General features: G+C 56.4%; 1 protein-coding gene across 1 annotated transcript in view; it reads left to right on the top strand.

Moving 5' to 3' along the window:
- The window catches only part of RAB11FIP5 (RAB11 family interacting protein 5), a 50615-nt gene that overhangs the window by 10659 nt on the left and 19674 nt on the right, over positions 1-20282 (top strand). The window contains exons 2-3 of the mRNA XM_029083461.1: positions 14505-14944; positions 17743-18403. Of these exons, the coding sequence (XP_028939294.1) occupies positions 14505-14944; positions 17743-18403 (1101 nt within the window). The remainder of the gene's footprint in view (positions 1-14504; positions 14945-17742; positions 18404-20282) is intronic.

Raw genomic sequence — 20282 nt, 5'->3', positions numbered from 1 at the left:
GCCCGGAGAAGGGAAGTGTCTTGCCTAAGGCCACACAGCAGACAACGGGCGGAGCCGGGATTGTAATCCAGATCCCCTGACTCCCAGGCCCCGGCTCTTCCTCCTCCTCCCGACCTCCACTTTTGGGCCATTTCCAGCCCCCAGAGCTTCCCTGGTGGGATGGGAAGCAGTGGGAGGCCCCCCCAAAATAATTAATAATAATAATTATGGTATTTAAATGCCTACTATTTGCCTAGCACTGTTTTAAACCGTGGAGTAGATACAAGGTAGTCAGGTTGGAGACAGTCCCTGTTCCACATAGGGCTCATGGCCTTAATCCCCGTTTTACAGATGAAGTAACTGAGGCCCAGTGAAGTGACTTACCCAAGGTCACACATCAGACAGGTGGCGGAGCCAGAATTAGAACCCGTGACCTTCTGACTCCCAAGCCCGGTCTCTGGCCACAAAGTCATGCTCCTTCTCTGTACAGCAAAGTCAAGCCTGTAAATGTTCTTGGCATAAACGGGGCACGTGACTGTTTTGCTGGGCACAAGGAGAGACTCTGAGGTCCAGGCACCACAGGAAGTTTTTTAGGGGGTGGTGTGTGTGTGCAACACTTGGGGAAAATGGAAAGGCCTTTAGGATTACCTGCAGTTTGTGGTTATCTGGGGTCCCCTGCCATCGTGAAGACTCAGTGGGGCGTGGAGAGCTCCAGTTGTGCACTCCTCCTCTGGAGTTTATTTGGGGGCGGACCTGTGTCAGGGGAGAGGTTGAGACTGTGGGTTATTTATTTCATTCATTCGGTCACATTTTTTGAGCACTTACTGGGGGCAGAGCACTGTACTAACAGCTTGGGAGAGTACAATAGACACATTCCCTGCCCACAGCGAATTTACAGTCTGCCGTCGGGTAGAGTGCGTCAACCCACTTTGCTTGTAACCACTCCAACGCTTAGTACCGTGCCCGGCACACAGTAAGCGCTTAGCAAATACCACGATGATTATTATCAAGGCTTTGGTTGGTTGGATTTGAGGAGGGATATTAAGGCTTTGAAGCAGAGAGGGTCATGTCTGTCCGATGTGAGGAGGAGGGAGTCGCAGGCCGTGGGCGAGGGGTTGGCGGCGAGATTGACGAGATGGAGGCCCAGTAAGAAGGTTGGCATTAGAGGAGCGAAGTGTGCGGGCTGGGTTGGAGTAGCCTGAGGGGGTTAATATCTGAGCTTTTCCTTTCTTTCCTCACTTCCTCTGCCCTTGCAGCAGCAGTAGCAGCTTGTTTATCAGGGCAGAGCAGGATGGCGGGGTGGAGCTCGGCCTGCTGGAGCAGGAAGGGCAGACCGGGGTGTGTGCGGCTCAGACCAGTCCCCCCGCCCCCCTCAGCCTGGTCGTTTGGCATCCTTGGCCCTGGTGAGGGGGCGAGGGAGGGCGGGGAGCCGTGTCCCCTCCCTGCCCACGTAGAAGCAGCATGGCCTCATGGGCAAAGCATAGGCCTGGGAGTCAGAGGTCGTGGGTTCTAATCCCGGCTCGGCCACATGTCTGCTGGGTGACCTTGGGCACTTCTTTGGGCCTCAGTTCCCTCATCTGGAAAATGGGGATCTAGACTGTGAACTGTATGAGGGACATGGTCTGTGTCCAACCCGATTACCTCATATCTACCCCAGCGCTTAGAACAGTGCATGGCACATAGTAAGTGCTTAACAAACATCACAGTAATTATTATTATTAGTGGACAAAGCCAGGGCCTGGGAGTCGGAACAACCTGGGTTCTAATCCCGGCTCTGAAACTTATCTGCCGTGGGACCTTGGGAAGGTCACTTGGGTTCTCTGGGCCTTAGTTACCTCATCTGTAAAATGGGGATTGAGATGGGAAGCCCCACATGGGACGGGGACTGGATCCGACCCGATTTGCTTGTATCTACCCTAACGCTTAGTATAGTGCATGGCACTTAGTAGGTGCTTAACAGATAGCATAATTTTTATTATTAAATGGGATATGAACTGTGTCCAACGTGATTACCGCCTGTCTACCACAGCACTTAGAAGAGTCGCTCGAGCGCTTAAATGCCATTTTTCAAAAAGCGGGGTGGCAGGGGGTGGGGGGAGTGTCCCGGCTGCTTGGCTAGCCCTTGCTCTGGAGACGGGGGGTCCCTGAGATGGTGGCGGGAGGAGGAGGAGTCACTCTCCATAGACAGCCTGGTGTGGAGGGAGTCGGGGGGGCCCTGCACCCCTCCCCCCCTACCTTGCCGGACCCGGGGCCAGCCTCCCGTTCGTTCTGCGTTCCCAGAGACACCACTGGTGCCTGGTTTTGGGGTGAGCCCCGTGGGTGGGTGTGGGCACCATGGCCAGAGCAGCGGGGGACGGTGGGATCGCGTTGGTTCCGAGCCCCGGGATTCTGGAGCCCCCTGACCTACGTGCAGCCACCTGGCAGCTTTCCTTTCCGTCGTTCATCCCTTCAGTCGTATTTCCCGAGCGCTTACCGTGTGCAGGGCACTGTACTAAGCGCTTGGGAGAGAGCAACAGAGCAATAAACGGACACATTCCCTGCCCACAACGAGCTGACAGTCGAGACTGCGAATCGGAGAACAGGGAGGGTGGAGCTGGACTTTGTAGGGTTGGAGGGGAGGTCATCTTCACTGCCTGTATTTCTGCTGTGGAAGCAGTTTTTAATGAAGCTGATAAGACTGTGGGGTGTGTGTGTGTTTGTGTTTTTGGGGTGCTGGGGGGCATTCAGGCTAGGAGGGCAGCTCCTCCCCACTCACTCTCCTGCCGGAAGTTAAGAGACAACCTTCTTTTTTTGGGGGTTGTGTGGGCCCCTCCCAGACAGAGGGGGGAAACAATCCGGGGGAGCCCGTCCCCCAGACAATCCAGTTTTGGGGGGACCCTCGTCCTGGCATGGTTGGGGTCCGGGGGGGGGGGGTCCTTTGGAGCCTTGGAAGAGGGAACCAGCTGAAAGCCTTTTAGCATGTGACACCTCCCCACCTGTTCCATGGCCCCCTTCCCCCTCCCAGCTTTGGCCTTTGAACCTGGCAGGTTCCTGGGGGTCAGGGAGAGGGTAAGAGGCCCTCCTTGAGTTCTCCCTCTTGTCTAATCTACATCCCTCCTATTGCAGTCTGAGTTTAGTTCCCCAAGCTTCACGGGGCCCCTTTCCCTCCTCTCCTGAGCTCTCGAGCGAGTAATGGGTACCGATTGAACGGGACGCTGCATGGTGGCATAGAGGATAGAGCCCGGGCCTGGGAGTCGGAAGGTTCTAATCCCGGCTCTGACTCTTGTCTGCTGTGGGACCTTGGACAAGTCACTTGCCTTCTCTGGGCCTCAGTTCCCTCATCTGTAAAATGGGGATTGGGATTGTGAGCCCCTCATAGGAATGGGACCGTGTCCAACCCGATTTATTTGTATCCATCCCAGCACTCAGTACAGTGCTTAGCACTTAACAGATACCACGGTTAGCGTTAGTATTTATTGTTGTACCTTCTTAAGCACTTAATAAGGTGCTCTGCACATGGTAAGCGCTCAGTAAATACGACCGAACGAAGAGCACTCCGCAGAGCACCGTACTAAATGTTTGGAAGGGGAGAACAGACAAAACCTAATCGAAGCAGGGGTGACAGATGCTGAAATCAATTATGGGTAGGGGAAGCTATAAAATATCAAGATAAGCTAAGTAGAAATACATATATAAATAGAGAGATATATAAAGATAAGTTCTAGAATATAAGGATAAGGTCAACAAGTCCTGTGGGGGGAAACCCGAGCGCATCCTGGACGTGGACTCGAGTGTGGGTGATGCAGAAGGGAGGGGCAAACTGAGAGGACTTGCCTCCTCCAGGGAGCCTTCCTGGGTTGACCCAGGCTGGTTCTCATCGCAGCCACCCCCTGTATCGATTAGGGGTCCTTTTGGGTGGGGGTGAGGTTCCTCCCAAGAATGCAGACCCCCCGTGAATCCTTGCATGCTCCCGTGTAGATGCCTCTGGCATAGGGAAGCAGTGTGGCTCAGTGGAAAGAGCACGGGCTTGGGAGTCAGAGGTCATGGGTTCAAATCCCAACTCAGCCGCTTGTCAGCTGAGTGAATTTGGGCAAGTCACTTAGCTTCTCTGGACCTATTACCTCATCTATAAAATAGGGATGAAGACCCTGAGCCCCACGCGGAACAACCTGATGACCTTGTACCTTACCCAGCCCTTAGAACAGTGCTTTGCACATAGTAAGCACTTAATATATGCCATCATCATTATTATAGGGAGGTGGGCCCCTTCTGCTCAAGCAACTCCAGCCTGGGATGGCAGGCTCTGGTGTAGACGCCTTCCCCTTCCCCCGAAATGGGGCAGAGGGTCTCTCCTGCTCTAACTACCCCCCTGTAGACCGTAAGCTCGTTGTGGGCATGTGACAGTTTAGTGTTCTGTTGTGCTTCAGCTTCCTCATCCGTAAAATAGGGATGCTCTCAAGGAGCAGCATGGTCTAGTGGAGAGCCCAGGCCTGAGAGTCAGAAGGGCCTGGATGCTAATCCCAGCTCCGCCACTTATCTGCTGGGTGACCTTTGGCAGGTCATTTCCCTTCTCTGGGCCTCAGGTATCTCACCTGGAAAACGGAGATTAAGACGGCATGCCCCACCTGGGACAGGCGCTGGGTCCAACCCACTTAGTACACTGCTTCGCACATAGTAAGCGCTTAACAGATACTAATATTATTATTATTCCCTGTTCTTCCTACTTAAGACTGTGAGTTCCATATGAGACAGTGTCTGTGTCCAACCTGATAGATCAGTGGTGTTTATTGAGCACTTATTATAAGCGCTTGGGAGAGGGCAAAACAACAGAATTAGCGCAAACATTTCCTGCCCATAGTGAACTTACAGTCAAGAGGGGGAGGCAGACATTAATATCAATAAATAGGTAATTTCTAATGTATAATTTAAAGACAGGTACATAAGTGCCGTGGGGTTGGGGCAAATAACAGATGTCCAGAGGTCACAGATCCAAGTACAGAGATGGTGCAGAAGGGAGAGCAGGCGGGGGGGGGGGGGGGGGGGGGGGGAGATCGGGGAAGGCCTCTTGGAGGAGATGTGACCTTAATAATGCTTTGAAGGTGGAGAGAGTGGTGGTCTGGGATGTATAGAGGGCAGGGGGGTGAGGTAAAGGGGTTGGCATTGAGAGAGATAAGGGGCACAGTGAGTAAGCTGGTGCCAGGGGAGCAGAGCGTGTGAGCTGGGCTGTCTTAAGAGAAGCAGCCTGGCTCAGTGGCTAGACCCCGAGCCTGAGAGTGAGAAGGGCCTGCGTTCTAATCCCAGCTCTGCCACTTGTCTGCTGTGTGATCTGGGGCAAGCCATTTCCTTCTCTGGGCCTCAGTTCCTTCATCCGGAAATTGGGGAGAGTGTGAACCCCACGTGGGACGGGGACTGTGTCCAACACGATTTGCTTGTATTCATCCCAACGCTTAGTACAGTACCGCGAATGTAGTAAGTGCTTAATAAGTACCTAAATTATAATTATTATTATCCACGAAGCAGGAGGAGGTGAGGGGGGGCATTTCTGGGTTCCCACTGGGGTTCCTTGATTGGGTGGGCACTGGGTGAGCCTGAGTCCTGCTGGAAGCCCCTTCCTCCCCATCCCCCACAACATCCATCCCCCTGCCTCAGAGCAACCTGGTCCCTCAGGCCCAGAGTATCCCTTTGTCCTGCAGATCGATTGATTCATTCATTCAGTTGTATTCATTGAGCACTTATCTTGTGTAGAGTACTGTACTAAGCACTTGGGAGAGTACAATAGAACAACAGACAAATTCCCTACCCACAACACGATTACAGTCTAGAGGGTATCTGACATTACTTCCGATTGTGGCAAATTGAATAATCTTTGTCATTGGTCCTGGGTTTGGGGAGTATTTTTCATGGTATTTGTTAAGTGCTTACTAGGTGCCAGGCGCTGTAGTAAGCACTGGGGTAGATGCAAGTCAGTCAGATTGGACACAGTCCCTGTCCCGCATGGGGCTCACGGTCTTAATACCCATTTTCCAGATGAGGTAACTGAGGCGCAAAGAAGTGAAGTGACTTGCCTGAGGTCACAGAATGGCCAGAGGAGAGATGATCGCCCAAACCAAGTCTTTGATTGTTGTTCTGTTTTTATAAATGATAACTGTGGTTAATTGTTAAGCACTTACTATGTGCCAAGCACTGTTCTAAGCAAGGGGGTAGACACAAGCTAATCAGGGTGGACACATTCCCCATCCCTCATGGGGCTCACACTCCTAATCCTCATTTTCCCGATGAGGGAATTTGAGGCCCAGAGAAATGAAGTGACTTGCCTGAGGTCACGCAGCAGGCAAGTGGCGAGGCCGGGATTAGAACCCAGGTCCTCCTGACTCCCAGGCTCTAGCCACTAGGCCACACTGCTTCCGTGTTGCGGCTGGAGGCAGGAAGGGCGGAGGGTGGCAGATGGGTGGTGTGGCTGGATTGTTCACAGAGCCCCCCACCCCCATCCTGAGAGCCGGCCTCAGTGGAAGCAGGAGGGATCTGGGGGTGCAAGGGGGCCCTCGGGAACTTGGAGTGGAGCTGGGTGGCCGGGACAGTTCAGAGGTAACGGAGGCAGAGGGATGGATCGGCCGACCTCTGCAGGGCCACGGGCAGAGTTCTGGGAAGCTGTGAGGGGGCTCTTTGTGTAGTCCTCAAAGGGGTGTCCTCAAAGAAGGCGTCTCCTGAACCCGCCCTGGCCCCGAGGAACACAGAAGAATTAGTGGAGAGAGCCCAGACCTTGGTTCTAATACCGGCTCCATCACGTGTCGGCTGGGTGACCTTGGGCAAGGCACTCTTTGTACCTCAGTTCCCTCATTTAGTAATAATTGTGGCATTTGCTAAGCGCTCATTATGTACCAAACACTGTTCTAAAAAAAGAAAATGGGGGTTAAGACTGTGAGCCCCGTGTGGGACGTGGACAGGCTCCAACCCTATTAGCTTGTATCTTCCCCAGTGCTTAGTACAGGGCCTGGCACATAGTAAGCGCTTAAGAAATACCTTAAAGAGAAATCCAGAATCCACAGGGTCCAGCCTCTAACCCCTGGCTGCTGCAGGCAATGGCCAAATGGATAGAGCCAGGGCCTGGGATCAGAAGGACTTTGGTTCTAATCCCGGCTCGGCCGCTTGTCTGCTGTGTGACCTTGGGCAAGTCACTTCACTTCTCTGGGCCTCAGTTTCCACATCTGGAAAATGGGGATGAAGACTTAGCCCCACGTGGGACGGGGACTGGGTCCTACCCGATTGACTCGTCTACCCCAGCGCTTAGTACAGTGCCTGGCACATAATAAGCGCTTAACGAATACTACAATTGTCATTATTATTATTAAAACCTTTGTTCCCGTCTCTGCTGCCTGGTCTTTGCCCCCCTAGGCTCGTCCACTCTCAGGACCAAAATCCTGCTCCGTGGCTGGAGGTCACAAACCCTTTCCCTCCTTCCCTGACATGTACTTGCTCTGGTGCAGATACTTGATGATGATGAGAATAACATAATAATAATTGCGATACTTGTTAAGTGCTTACTATGTGCCAGGCCCTGTACTAAGCGCTGAAGTGGATACCGTGAACCCTATTGTGGGACCAGGGACTGTCTCCAACCCAATTTGCTTCCATCCTCCTGTAAACTGGGGATTAAGACTGAGCCCCATGTGTGACAGGGATGATGGCCAACTTGATTAACTTGTTTCCACCCCCGGGCCTAGGCCAGTGCTTGGCACGTAGTAAGTGCTTAACAAGCCCCGTTATTAGAAGAGGCTGCTCCGATCCTGCAGCATGCTGGTTGGGGGAGGGTTTGGACAAGGAAGGCTTGCAACGGGGCCGAGAGGGAGGGGACAGTGGTTTTATCCCCAAGGTCATCGGAGGCTGCTGTCTGTGGAGGAGGGGGTGACCCCACCCTCCCACCCCCAGAAGCTGCGTCTGGTCTAGCGTGGGGGAGGGGGATCTGTGTCCAGCCCCATTTGCTTGTATCCACCCCAGCCCTCAGAACAGGGCTTGGCACCTAGTAAGCGCTTAACACATACCACAATAATGTGTTGCCGGCAGCTGGTCTGACTGAGGCTGGGAGCAGGAGGGGAGCAGGAGCAGAGCGTTGGGATCACACTGCACCCGCAAGTCCCGGGCTGGTAACTCCCACCCTCTGCTAGCCATGGCCTGTGCGTTTATGTCTGTCTGTCCGTCTCCACAAAGCAGCCTAAACCAACCCCCTTCCTCTTAGGAAACCTGCTGAACAAATGGCAGTTTCTTAAGAGCTTCATGGTTAGTCAGCTCTTCCCCTTGGGCGGGTGGGGCTGTGTTTGTGGAGGAGGGTGTTGGTGTGCCTGTGAGGCCGTGTGGGTCTGTGTTCATTCAGTCCTGTTGAGTACTTACTGTGTGCAATACACTCTACTAAGCACTTGGGAAAGGACAGTAGAACAACAGGCAGAAATATTCCTGCCCACAACAAGCTCACAGCCTCAGTCTAGTGGGTGTGTGAGGTGTCGGTCCCCGTGCCCCTAGCCAAAATGGGAGCCCTGTGTGGGACAGGGTGTTTCCAATTCCGTTCCCTTGAAATAATAGTAATAATTGTGGTTGTTGCTTGTGTTGCACGTGGTGCATGGGTGGGTGGAAATGATGTGCCCGGTGAGGCCGGGAGGAGAGACCCTGCCGCGACCCTTTCCCTCCCTCAGGAGTGAGGGAAGGTGCCTCATCAGTGTTTGTGAATTTTCCCAGGGGCCTTCTCCCCTCTTCCCAGGTGGGAACACTGAGGCTCAGAGGCAGGAGGGCTTCCTCACCCCTCAACCTGAGACCTGCTTCCCCTTTGCCCCTGGTTTCGCACCTGGCCACAGGCCCCCATGGGCCTGGAGGAATGGGGGGCTCTGGGGTGGGGAAGGGGTCACGCTTCGCTGATGGGGAGGGACCCTGGGTGCGGGTGGGAGGAGCTGGTTTTTCTGGAGCAGTCTGTCTTTGCATCCCCTCTCTCACTCCCCTTCTCATACTAATAATAATAATGGCAGCATTAAGCGCTTATTATGTGCCAGCCACTCTAAACACTTGGTGCAGATACAAGCAAATCGGGTTGGACCCAGTCCCTCTCCCACGTGGGGCTAACGGCCTTAATCCTCCTTTTACAGATGAGGTCAATGTGGCACAGAGAAGTGAAGTGACTTGCCCGTGGTCACACAGCAGACCAGTCTTTCTGGTCAGCCTACTCACCTGCTTGTTGCGGACAAGGGCCTGGAGGAGTTTAAAAGGTCTCGGTCCCTGACCTGTCTGAGCCTGATTGGAGACATCCAGCCCCACCCCTCGGCCTGCAATCTGCTGCCCTTTCTCCCTCCTGCTGCAGGAGTCCCAGGGGAATTCACCTGGCCCTGCCTGCCTAATAATAATAATAATAATAATAATATGGTATTTAAGTAATAATAATGATGACGGTATTTGTTAAGTGCTTACTATGTGCCAAGCACTGTTCTAAGCACTGGGATAGATACAAGGTGATCAGGCTGTCCCTCTTGAGGCTCACAGTCTTCACCCCCATTTTACAATTGAGGTAACTGAGGCACAGAGAAGTTAAGTGACTTACCCAAAGTCACACAGAAGACAAGTGGCGGAGCTGGGATTAGAACCCACGACCTCTGACTCCCAAGCCTGGGCTCTTTCCACTAAGCCGTGCTGCTTCTCTGCTTATTATACTTATAATAGGTGCTTATTATGTGCCAGGCACTGTGCTAAGTGCTGGAGGTAGAGACAAGATCATTGGGTTGGACACAGTCCCTGTCCCATCTAGGGCTTTACAGTCTTAATCCCCATTTTACAGATGAGGGAACTCAGGGCCAGAGAAGCGAAGCGACTTGCCCAAGGTCATACAGTGGACAGGTCACGGAGCTGGGATTAGAACCCAGGTCCTTCTGACTCCCAGGCCCGGGCTCTAGCCACTAGGCCACACCGCTTCCCTCAGCTCCAAGGGGCAGGGCCTCCTGTCCCACCGTGTCGGACCCCGGGAGGAGGGCGGCCAGCTGGCCGCTGCTGCGGCGACTGGGGCGCACACGTTGTGGACACACCCGGACCCACGTGCCCACGCGTCTCAGTCAGAAGTCTGGCCCGGCCTGGCCGCCTCGCTGCCGACCTTCCAGAAGTAGCTTTGTCCCCGGGAACCCGAGCGGTCGGAAGGAATCCGATACCCAGAGAGGCTGCCGGCTCCCACCGGCTGGCACGGCTCCCGGCGCGCGCCGGCCTGACGGGAGGCTCTGGCGGCCCCATGGGCTGGGGGGAGCATGGCGCGGGGCCTGGGGACCACCTTCCCGGTTGCAGGGAGCTCACCCCGGTGGCAGGGGGCTTGGGGAGAGAGGCTACTACCCTCTCCTGAGCCCTGTGGACATTTGGGGAGGGGCTAGAAGGAAGAACGGGCAGGGGCCCTGCTCTTGAGGGGCTGCTAGTCTGAAGGGAAGGTTCGTTCTCTGTCTCTCTGTCTCTGTCTCTCTCTGTCTCTGTCTATCTGTGCAGGGGGAGGGACAGAGGGAGGTGGAGACACGGTCCCTATCTTCTAAGGGCTGCCATTCTGATAGGGGAGACAGAGGCCACTCTTTCTCTTTTTCTCTCATTCGTTCACTCAATTGTATTTATTGAGCACTCACTATGTGCAGAGCTCTGAACTAAGCACTTTGGAAAGTACAATTCGGCAACAGTTCTCTTTCTCTCTTTGTCTTATTCTCTCTCTCTTTCTAATAATAATAATAATAATTTTGGTAGTCAACACTTCCTAAGTGCCAGGCACTGTACTAAACACTGGGGTGGTTCCAAGCAAATCGGGGTGGACACAGTCCCCGTCCCCCGTGGGGCTCACAGTCTCAATCCCCATTTTTCAGATTAGGGAATTGAGGCCCAGAGAAGGGACCAGCCCAAGATCCCAAAGCAGACGAGTGGCGGAGTCGGGGTTAGAAAAAAGCCTTCCTGGTGGAGCGGGTGTGACTGTGGCCTGCTAAGGGAGGGAGGGCGGGCGGGCATAGGTGGCACCGCGCGGTTCGTCATGGGCAGTCGGAGGCCGGCTGCTGCTGAGCCCTCCGCGGACCAGGTGTTTCCTGCCCCGTCCCGGCAGGGATGGTTGTTTTTCCAGCCTGGCCGGAGGCCCGTCGGGGGTGGGGGCCGAGGGGAGGAGGCCTGGCCAGTTGGGTCATTTCTGTTCTCCTCCGTGCCGCCCGCCCGCCCCCACTGGCCGCCGGGTTTCCCGGGCAGCACTGCGGCCGGGCGTCGGCCGCACCTCTCAGTCGGAGGCAGAGCCGAAGCCACCGTCCACTTGAGGCTTGGTCTTGGTGTTTCCTGACCGGCCCGGGTCCACACCCGCAGATAAAAATAGGCCTGTGGTCCAGAAGGGACCTTACGCTGGAGGAAGTCGGGGGAGGGCGGCATCTCGTCCAGCTCCCTGCCTCTGATCAGGAGAGGGAACTGCCCCTTAAGAGTGGCCTCCTGGACAGGAAGATCTTACCCAGATCCCTCCAGCGGTTGCCTGCGGGGTCTTTTTCACCCTGCCTTCAGGCCCCACCCTCTCTCGGGCATGTGGGAACTACCTTAGGCTTCCCCTCTGTCCCTCAGTCCTATTTACTGAGCACCTATTGTGTGCACGGCACTGTCCTGAGCACTTGTGCGAGCACAAGAGAACAGTAAACAGACACCTTCCCCGTCCACAATGAGCTTACAGTCCAGGGGAGCTTCAAGAAGCAGCCTGGCATGGTGGGGAGAGCACGGCCTTGGGAGTCGGAAGGTCCTGGGTTCGTATCCCACTTGTTGGCCGCATGACCTTGGGCAAGTCACTTTACTCCTCTGGGCCTCAGTTACCTCATCTGGAAAATGGGATTTGAGACTGTGAACCCCACAGGGGCTGTGTCCGACCCGATTTGTTTGTATCCACCCCAGCGCTCAGTAGAGTGCCTGGCACAGAGTAAGTGCTTAACTAATAGCTATCAATATTATTATTGTTATTATTTCAGCCTAGGGGAGCTTACAGTCTAGAGTCTACAATCTCTCTCCCAGAGAGCTCGGTCCAGGTAGGGAGTCAGGACCAATTTTGCCCCCGGGAACCACCCAGCCACAACTCCTGCCCCTGGGAATCTTCTGGGCACATTCCAGGCGGCTGGGCGACCTGCCAGCTCGCCTGGACCGCCGGCCTTCACTCCCCAAGGCCGTGGCTATGATAGGCCCCGGGAGGTATCGGGGTAGGGGAGGCCTGGGCCCAAGTGTCATAGGACTCTTCCTCCCCGTGACCGAGCTCATTCATTCAGTCGTATTTATTGAGCGCTTACTGGGTGCAGAGCACTGTACTAAGTGTTTGGGAAAGTACTATACAGCAATAGAGACGATCGGCGAGCTCACAGTCTAGAGGGCTGATGGGCTGTGGGTGGCGAGCGAGCGTGACTACCCTCCTCAGTGCCCGGCGGGCGACGGAGCCCCTCCCCCGGGCTTGCCGCCCCTCAGGGTGGCCAGCCGGGGGGCGGTGGCTCTGGCCTCTCGGCCCCCGGAGGCGTTCCGGGAAGCCGGGCCCGGCTCCGGGGGCGCCGGCCTGTGGGGAGAGGGCATGGGATGCCCGCCGTGTGGCCGGAACAGCTCTCCCTTCCTCGGTCCCAGGCCCTGCCCCGTTCGCGCGGGGCCTGGTCCGGGCTCTGGCCGCACTGGGCAGCCGGTGAGTCGAGAGGATGGGAGGGGCGGGTGGGTTCTGGTGTGGCCGATGGCCTGAACTGTTCTCACGGTGGGGGGAGTCACACCGACGGGACAGTGTCAGGTCGGCGGCGGGTCCCCTCCCCACCCTGGGATCACTGGAAGGAAGGACTAGCAAAGGCCTTATCCGTCCCCTGCAGCCCTGGTCCGCCCAGACTGCGTCGCTTGGCAGAGGAGACGGATTTTCCGGCTCCCGGGAGAGAGTGGGGTGCGGTGTCAGCGGTATTTATTGTGCGCTTGCTGTGTGCGGAGCACTGGACCTAAGCGCTTGGGAGAGGATGATAGAACAGTATAACGGACCCATCCCCTGACAGTCTAGAGGGGAGACAGACATTAATAGATATAACATTGCAGATACGTTTATGCGTGTCTGTGCCAAGCTGTGGAAAACCAGGGCTCTCGGAGCAGGGGGATTTTGGGAGAGATGGAGCTGGGCGACACATCCCCTGCCCACAACGAGCTGATGGAAAGAAATAAAATTACAGATACGTATGTGTGTTTGTGTGCCCGTGCGTGCCGAGCTGCGGAAAACCGGGGTTCCCAGGGCAGCAGGATTCTGGAATGGGGGAGGCTGGGCAGGGAGCCCACTTCCACCCTAACCCTCCTCCAGCTTAGGAATGTGCCCTCCTGGGACGGACATAAGGGAGCTGAGCAGTGCGATTCTGGCCTTCCGCCTCCCCTAGAGCTCCCAGATCCGGTCTTGCCGGCTCAGACAGGCGTGAGGCTCGGATAACTGGGTTTTCCGGGGCCGGGCGGCCTCCCTCTCCCCGGCCGCCCCGCCCCAAGCCTGGCGAGTTGAACCACTCTCAGCCACGTGTGCACAGAGCCTGGAGGTTCTTCCTTCCAGAAGCGCCTAGTCTGTCAGGTCATTGTGAGCCGGGAATGTGTCCGTTGATTGCTTACTCTCCCAAGCGCTTAGTACGTGCCCTGCCTACAGTAAGTGCTCCATTCATTCAATCGCATTTATTGAGCGCGTACTGTGTGCAGAGCACCGTCGTAATCGCTTGGAAAGTACAATGCAATATAAACGGTTAGATACTGGCAGGGGGAGGGGGAAGCACGTTTGCTGTCCTCTGGGCAGACTGGCACCGGCTGGACCACCTCTAAATGCCCATGGGGCAGTGCTGATCGGCTAATGATAATAATGATGGTATTTGTTAAGCGCTTACTATGTGCCAAGCACTGTCTATGCACTGGGGTTCCTACAAGGCATCAGGTTGGACACAGTCCCATCCCACGAGGGGCTCACAGTCTTCGTCCCCATGTTCCGGAGAGGGAACTGAGAAGTGAGGTGACTTGCCCAAGGCCCCGCAGTAGACAAGCGGCGGAGACAGGATCAGAACCCACATCCTCTGACTCCTAAGACCGTACTTCGTGATACTAGGCCTTGCTACTGGCAGCAGCGTTGCCTGGCCCCAGGGATGGCATTGGGATAATAGTAATGATAATACTTAAGGTATTTGTTAAGCACTTACTCTGTGCCAGGCACTGTATTAAGCGCCGGGGTGGATACGAGCAGATCGGGATGGACACAGTCCCTGTCCCACTTGGGGCTCCCGGTCTCCATCCCCATTTGACAGATGAGGTAACTGAGGGCCAGAGAAGTAACTGTGAGGAGGAGGAGGAGACAGGTGGCGGAGCCGGGATTAGAACCCGTGTCCTCGGACTCCCCAGCCCGGGCTTCTTGCCTCTAGGCCATGCTGCCGGCCCAGAATCATCGCCCGGCCCCGGGAGGGTGGCATCGGGATCCCCCACACTCTCTGGGAGTCAGGTCCTCGGGCGCTGCCTCTCCACGGGGGTCTCCACCTCGGCCTAGCGCCACCCACCCCTCCCCTCTCCCCCAGGTGGTACAAACTGCACTCGAAGGTCGGGAAGCGGGAGAAGGAGCGGGGTGAGATCCAGGTGACCATCCAGCTGACCCGCACCTCCCTGAGCGCCAGCATGTTCGACCTGTCGGCCCCGGACAAGCCCCGCTCACCCTTCGGCAAGCTGAAGGACAAGGTGAAGGGCCACCGCAAGTTCGAGCTGGAGTCCGCCTCCGCCATCATCCCCGGGAGCGTCGGCCGGCTGGAGGACGCCGAGGGCCTGGAGCTGGACGGCAAGAAGGGCAAGGCCAAGGGCTTCTTCTTCCGCAACAAGCTGCGCAAGTCGTCGCTCACGCGGTCCAGCACGTCCCTGGGCTCGGACAGCACCATCTCCTCGGCCAGCGGGAGCCTGGCCCCGGGTTTCGGCACCTTGGAACTCGAGGGCGCCGGCTCCCCCGGCAGGAACAACAGCCTTTCCGGTAAGGTGGTGCTCCGCCGCTGGGCGGAGGGGAGGGCCGATGGATCGATCGGTGTCGTATCTACCGGGCGCTCACTCCGCGCAGAGCGCTGGACTGAGCGCTTGGGAGAGGATCGAACGACAGGATGAGCGGGTTGCCCTGTTGCGGGAAGCAGCGTGGCCTTGTGGAAAGATAATAATAATAATAATGTTGGTATTTGTTAAGCGCTTACTAAGTGCAGAGCACTGTTCATCAGGTTGTCCCCCGTGAGGCTCACAGTGTTAATCCCCATTTTCCAGATGAGGTCACTGAGGCACAGAGAAGTGCAGCGACTTGCCCACAGTCACACAGCTGACAAGTGGCAGAGCTGGAATTCGATCCCATGATCTCTGACTCCCAGGCCCGGGCTCTTTCCACTGAGCCACGCTGCCCTTGGAGTCGGAGGACCTGGGTTCTAATTCCGGCTCTGCTAATTGTTTGCTGGAAGGCCTTGGGCGAGTCACTTGACTCGTCTGGGCCTCCGTTTCCTCAGCTGGAAAATGGGGATCCGATACCTGTCCTCTCTCCCTTCTACTTAGACCGAGAGCCCCCTGCGAGACCAGGGACCGTGTCGGATCTAATTGACCTGTACCTACCCCAGCGCTTAGAATAGTGTCTGACACATAGTAAGCGCTTAACAAATACTATTGTTTAAAAAGAAAAATGAAAACCAAAGCACAGGCTTACAGTTGGCTGAGTTATGGGGAATAGCTATTATTATTAATGATAGTATTAAACCCTTATGTACTTATCTTTGTTATATATTAGAAATTACCTATTTATTCATATTAATGTCTCCTCCTCTTGACTCGGAGCTCAGTATGGGCAGGAAACGTGTCTCTTAATTCTGTTGTATTGTCCTCTCCCGAGCGCTTAGAACAGTGCTCTGCACATAGTAAGTGCTCAATAAACGGCACTGATCGATCAGGTTGGACACAGACACTGTCCCACGTGGAACTCTGCCTTAAGTAGGAGGGAGAACAGGGAATAATAACCATAATCATAATAGCGATACTGGTATTTGTTAAGCGCTTACTATGTGCCAAGCACTGTACTAAAGGCCGGGGTGGATACAGGTCGATCGGGTCAGACACAGTCCCTGGCCCACGTGCGGCTCGCGGTCTCCATCCCCGTTTTACAGACGGGGTAACTGAGGCCCAGAGAAGTGAAGCGACTTGCCCAAGGTCACACAGCAGACACCCGGCTGGGGGCGGGATTAGAACTCATGACCCCCTGACTCCCAGGCCCGGGTTCTATCCACTGCACCATGCTCCTTCTCAAGCTGGGGGACAGGGGCCTGGTAGTCGTGGGGAATGGGGTCCGGTGGATTCCTGGGCCTCGGCCAGTGGGGGGTTCTAATGATGAATGAATCTGTAATTTTACTGATTTCTATTAACATCTGTCTCCCCGCCCCCCAGACTATATGCTCATTGTGGGCGGGGACGGGGTCTGTTCTATTGTGGTATTGTCCTCTCCCAAGCGCTTAGCACAGTGCTCTGCACCCGGTAAGCGCTCAGTAAATACGATCGACTGACTGACCCCAGGCCGTTAGCAGTTGCCCTGACCCTAAGATCCCATGTGGCTTTCCCGTGAAACCCCCCGCCTCTGGCTCTGAGGGAACCAGTGGCGGTGGAGGGTTCGTTCATTCAATCGTATTTATTGAGCGCTTACTGTGTGCAGAGCCCTGTGCTGAGCGCTTGGAAAATACACTTACGGCAATAAAGGGAGACCATCCCTGCCCGGTCGGGGAAGAGGGAAGGTAGTGTCCATAATGGAGGGGGAGGGAGGCTCAAGAGCACTGCTGTTAATCCATCGGTGGTATTTACTGAGCACCTACTATGTGCTGAGCACTGCACATGGGCGAGTACAAACAGCAGAATTAAGAGATACGTTCCCTGCCCGAAACGAGCTGCTGCTGGGCTTGCTGCCCCTTTCTGACCGCCCCCAGGCGCGACTGGGGAGGAGGCTGTGGCCGCCCAGGCTCGCCAAGGCTACCGTTCCCCGGCCCTGGGCTGGCAGGGGTGCCTTGCCGTGGGCCTGAGCTTTGGCGAGAACAGCGTGGCACCTTCAGGCCGCAATGCGTCCAAACGCCGCCCCCCGCCCTCACCACCCGGCTAGTCCTCCTCCCTCCTGCGCTGGTTCTCCGCGGCTCTTCCAGCCCTTTCTCCTGCCGGACTTGGCTCACGTCCGGGTCGGGTCTCGACCCCCTCACCGAAGGGCCAGGGAGCCCGGTCGCCCTGGCCTCTGGATTGCACCATCCCAACCCCGGGGCAGGGCTGTGCGGAACGACCTCTTCAAGAGGCGTGGCGTAGCGGGTACAGCCCGGGCCTGGGAGTCAGGAGGGCATGGGTTCCAATCCCGGATCTGCCACTTATCAGCTGGGTGGCCGTGGACAGGTCACTTCGCTTCTCTGGACCTCGGTTCCCTCATCTGGAAAATGGGGAATGAAGACTGTGAGTCCCACGTGGGACAGGGATTGGGTCCGACCCGATTTGCTCGTGTCCGCCCCAGCGTTTAGTACAGTGCCTGGCACACAGTAAGTGCTTAACAAATGCCACAATTATTATTTTTATTATCATTATTATTATTAAGGAATCCCCAACCCACCCCTGCCATGGGTAGACCCTCCCTGCCCAGTTGGACCCTGACTCCCATCTGTGCCACTCAAGCTCTAATAGTATTTGTTAAGCGCTTACTATGTGCTAGGCACTGTACTAAGCGCTGGGGTAGATACACGGAGATTAATAATAATAACATCTGAACCCCGGTTTCCGTCCCAGGCCGGGAGGCGGTGTCCTTGCCCAAGACCCTGACCCACAAGCGGGCGTTCAGCGACGAGGCGAGCCAGGTGACCGTCGCCCTGCCCCGGGCCGTCCACGACCTCAAGGCCAAGAACGACCCCGTCTCGCGGTCCTCTCTGTGCGTCAACGGGAGCCACGTGTATAACGAGGAGCCGCGCCCCGCCGCCCACCGCCCCTTCCCGCTCTCCGGCTCCCTCCAGAACCTCGCCCCGCGCGGCGCCCAGGACGGCCCCGGCCCCCGGCCCGCTTCGGCCAAGGCGGAGGGGCCCCCGTGGGGTGGGGCGGGGGGCTTCGGGGCCGGGCCGGCGGACGCCGCGGCGTCACCCCGGCCGGCCGGCCCCGGGGGGCGCGCCCGGGAGGAGGAAGGCGGCGGCGGGGAGGGGGAGAGGCGGGCGGAGGGCAAGCCGGTGCAGATCGCCACACCCCTGGTCTTCGGCGAGCGCGAGGATGCGCGCAGAGAGGAGAAGAAGACCAGGCCGGGCCTGTTCCTCCATCACCACCACGGGGGCGTCAGGAGCGAGCCGGGCCCCAGGGGCCCCGGGGACAAGCCGTCGCCCCAGAACCCCGCGGGCGCCGACGACCGGGGCAAGGGCGGCTGGTTCGGATCCCGGGACGCCAAGGAGCCGGGCCAGAAACCCAGGTGAGCCGGGCGTCCGTGCTGTCGCGGGAGGGATCGGCGATTCCGGGTGCGGGGTCTCGCGGTGAGTTTGGGAGGGCTAGTGGGTCAAGCCTGCTTGGTTCTAGCGCCCGCTGGGACCCAGCTCGCCCTCCCCCAGGGGCTAGGGACCACCCCCCCTAGATTCTGTCTCTAAGGACCTCTGGCTGTCGGGGTCCTCCTGCCAGCCCACCTCCCTCCCTCCCTCCCTCCCTCCCCGGCGTCAGCCCGCTGCTCTGCGTCTGCGAGGCCCCGGGACAAGCCAGCTTCCTCCAGGGTAGGGCCTGGGGCCTTTTGGGGGGTGCTACCTGGCACCCTGACTTCTCCCCGTCCCCCAGAGGCCTCCCGAAGCCCCCCCGGCTACGGCTCGTTACGGGCAGGGAACGCGTCTGCCAATTCTGTTGTAGTGAACCGTCGCAAGCACTTAGTACAGTGCTCTGGACATAGTAAGCGCCTCGATAAAGATGATCGATTGATGGAGGCTGTTACCTCAGGATGAGGGGGGCACGTGTCCCAGAAGGATTCAGAGTCAGTTCGGACAGGTCTGAGGGGGATAATAATAATAATAATGATAATGGCATTTATTATTATGTGCTTATTATGTGCCAAGTACTCTTCTAAGTGCTAGGGTAGATTCAGGTTAATCAGGTTGGGCAGAGTCCCCGTCCCACATGGGGCTCGCACGCTTATCCCCATTTTCCAGATAAGGTAACTGAGGCCCAGAGAAGTGAGTGACTTACCCGAGGTCACACAGCAGACATGGGGCGGAGTCAGAATCGGAACCCAGGTCCTCTGACTCCCAGGTCTGGGCTCTATCCACTAATGCCCCCGTTCATTCATTCATTCATTCATTCATTCATTCAAATTGTATTTCTTTAGCACTTACTGTGTGCAGAGCACTGTACTAAGCGCTCGGAAAGTACAAATCGGCAACAGATAGAGACGATCCCTACCCAACAACGGGCTCACAATCTATAAGGGGGGGAGCCAGACAAGAATACAAAGCAAAACAAGTAGACAGGCATCAATATAAATTTATAGAATTACAGATATATGCATGGGCGAGAAGGAGGCCCAGTGAGGAGGTGAGCGGCGGCAGAAGAGCGGAGTGTGCCGGCTGGGCCGGAAGAGGAGAGAAGGGAGGGGAGGTAGGAGGGGGCGAGGGGTTGGACAGCTTGGAAGCCAAGAGGGAAGAATTTTTGCTTCATACGATGGGCCCCAGTTCACCGGACCCGGGGGAGCTTTTGGGGGAGACCACCATGGAGCTCTGTGGCTGCCGGGTAGCATTCATTCGGTCGTATTTATCAACCCTGTATTTCGTGCAAGGCACCCAACCAAAGCACGCGGGTGAATATGTGACCTCCGGGCCACCGGCGGGAGGCTACGGGGAGGTCCAGTCCGGCTCCAAGGCTGGTGGTGAGGGGGACTGTGGTATGTGCCCTGCACATAGTAAGCCCTCTATAAATGCGAGCGATTGACCGAGCAGTGAGGAATCGGTGAGTTTCCCCTGCCCTTGGCTGGGAGGCCAGGTGAGGGAAGTCAGCAGGCAGAGGAGGAATAGGTTCATTCGTTCATTCAATCGTATTTATTAAGCGCTGAGAGCACTTGGGAGAGTACAATACACAAATAAACAGTGCCAAATCGGGATCACAGTCTAGAGGTAGGGGAGACGGACATGAATAGAAAGGAATAAATGACAGATCTAGACATAAGTGGTGCGGGGCTGGGCCCGGGAGGAGAACAAAAGGAGCAAGTCAGGGTGATGCAGAAGGGAGGGGGAGATGAGGAAAAGTGGGGCTTAGTCTGGGGAAGGCTCACCCAGTGTCTCTGTGTGTGTTTCGGGGGGCGGTGAGTGCTATTTGCC

This window comes from Ornithorhynchus anatinus, chromosome 18 (assembly GCF_004115215.2).
Source record: "Ornithorhynchus anatinus isolate Pmale09 chromosome 18, mOrnAna1.pri.v4, whole genome shotgun sequence".
NCBI lineage: Eukaryota > Metazoa > Chordata > Mammalia > Monotremata > Ornithorhynchidae > Ornithorhynchus > Ornithorhynchus anatinus.
Note: the sequence above shows the minus strand (reverse complement) of the source record. Positions and strands in the feature narration are given on the sequence as shown.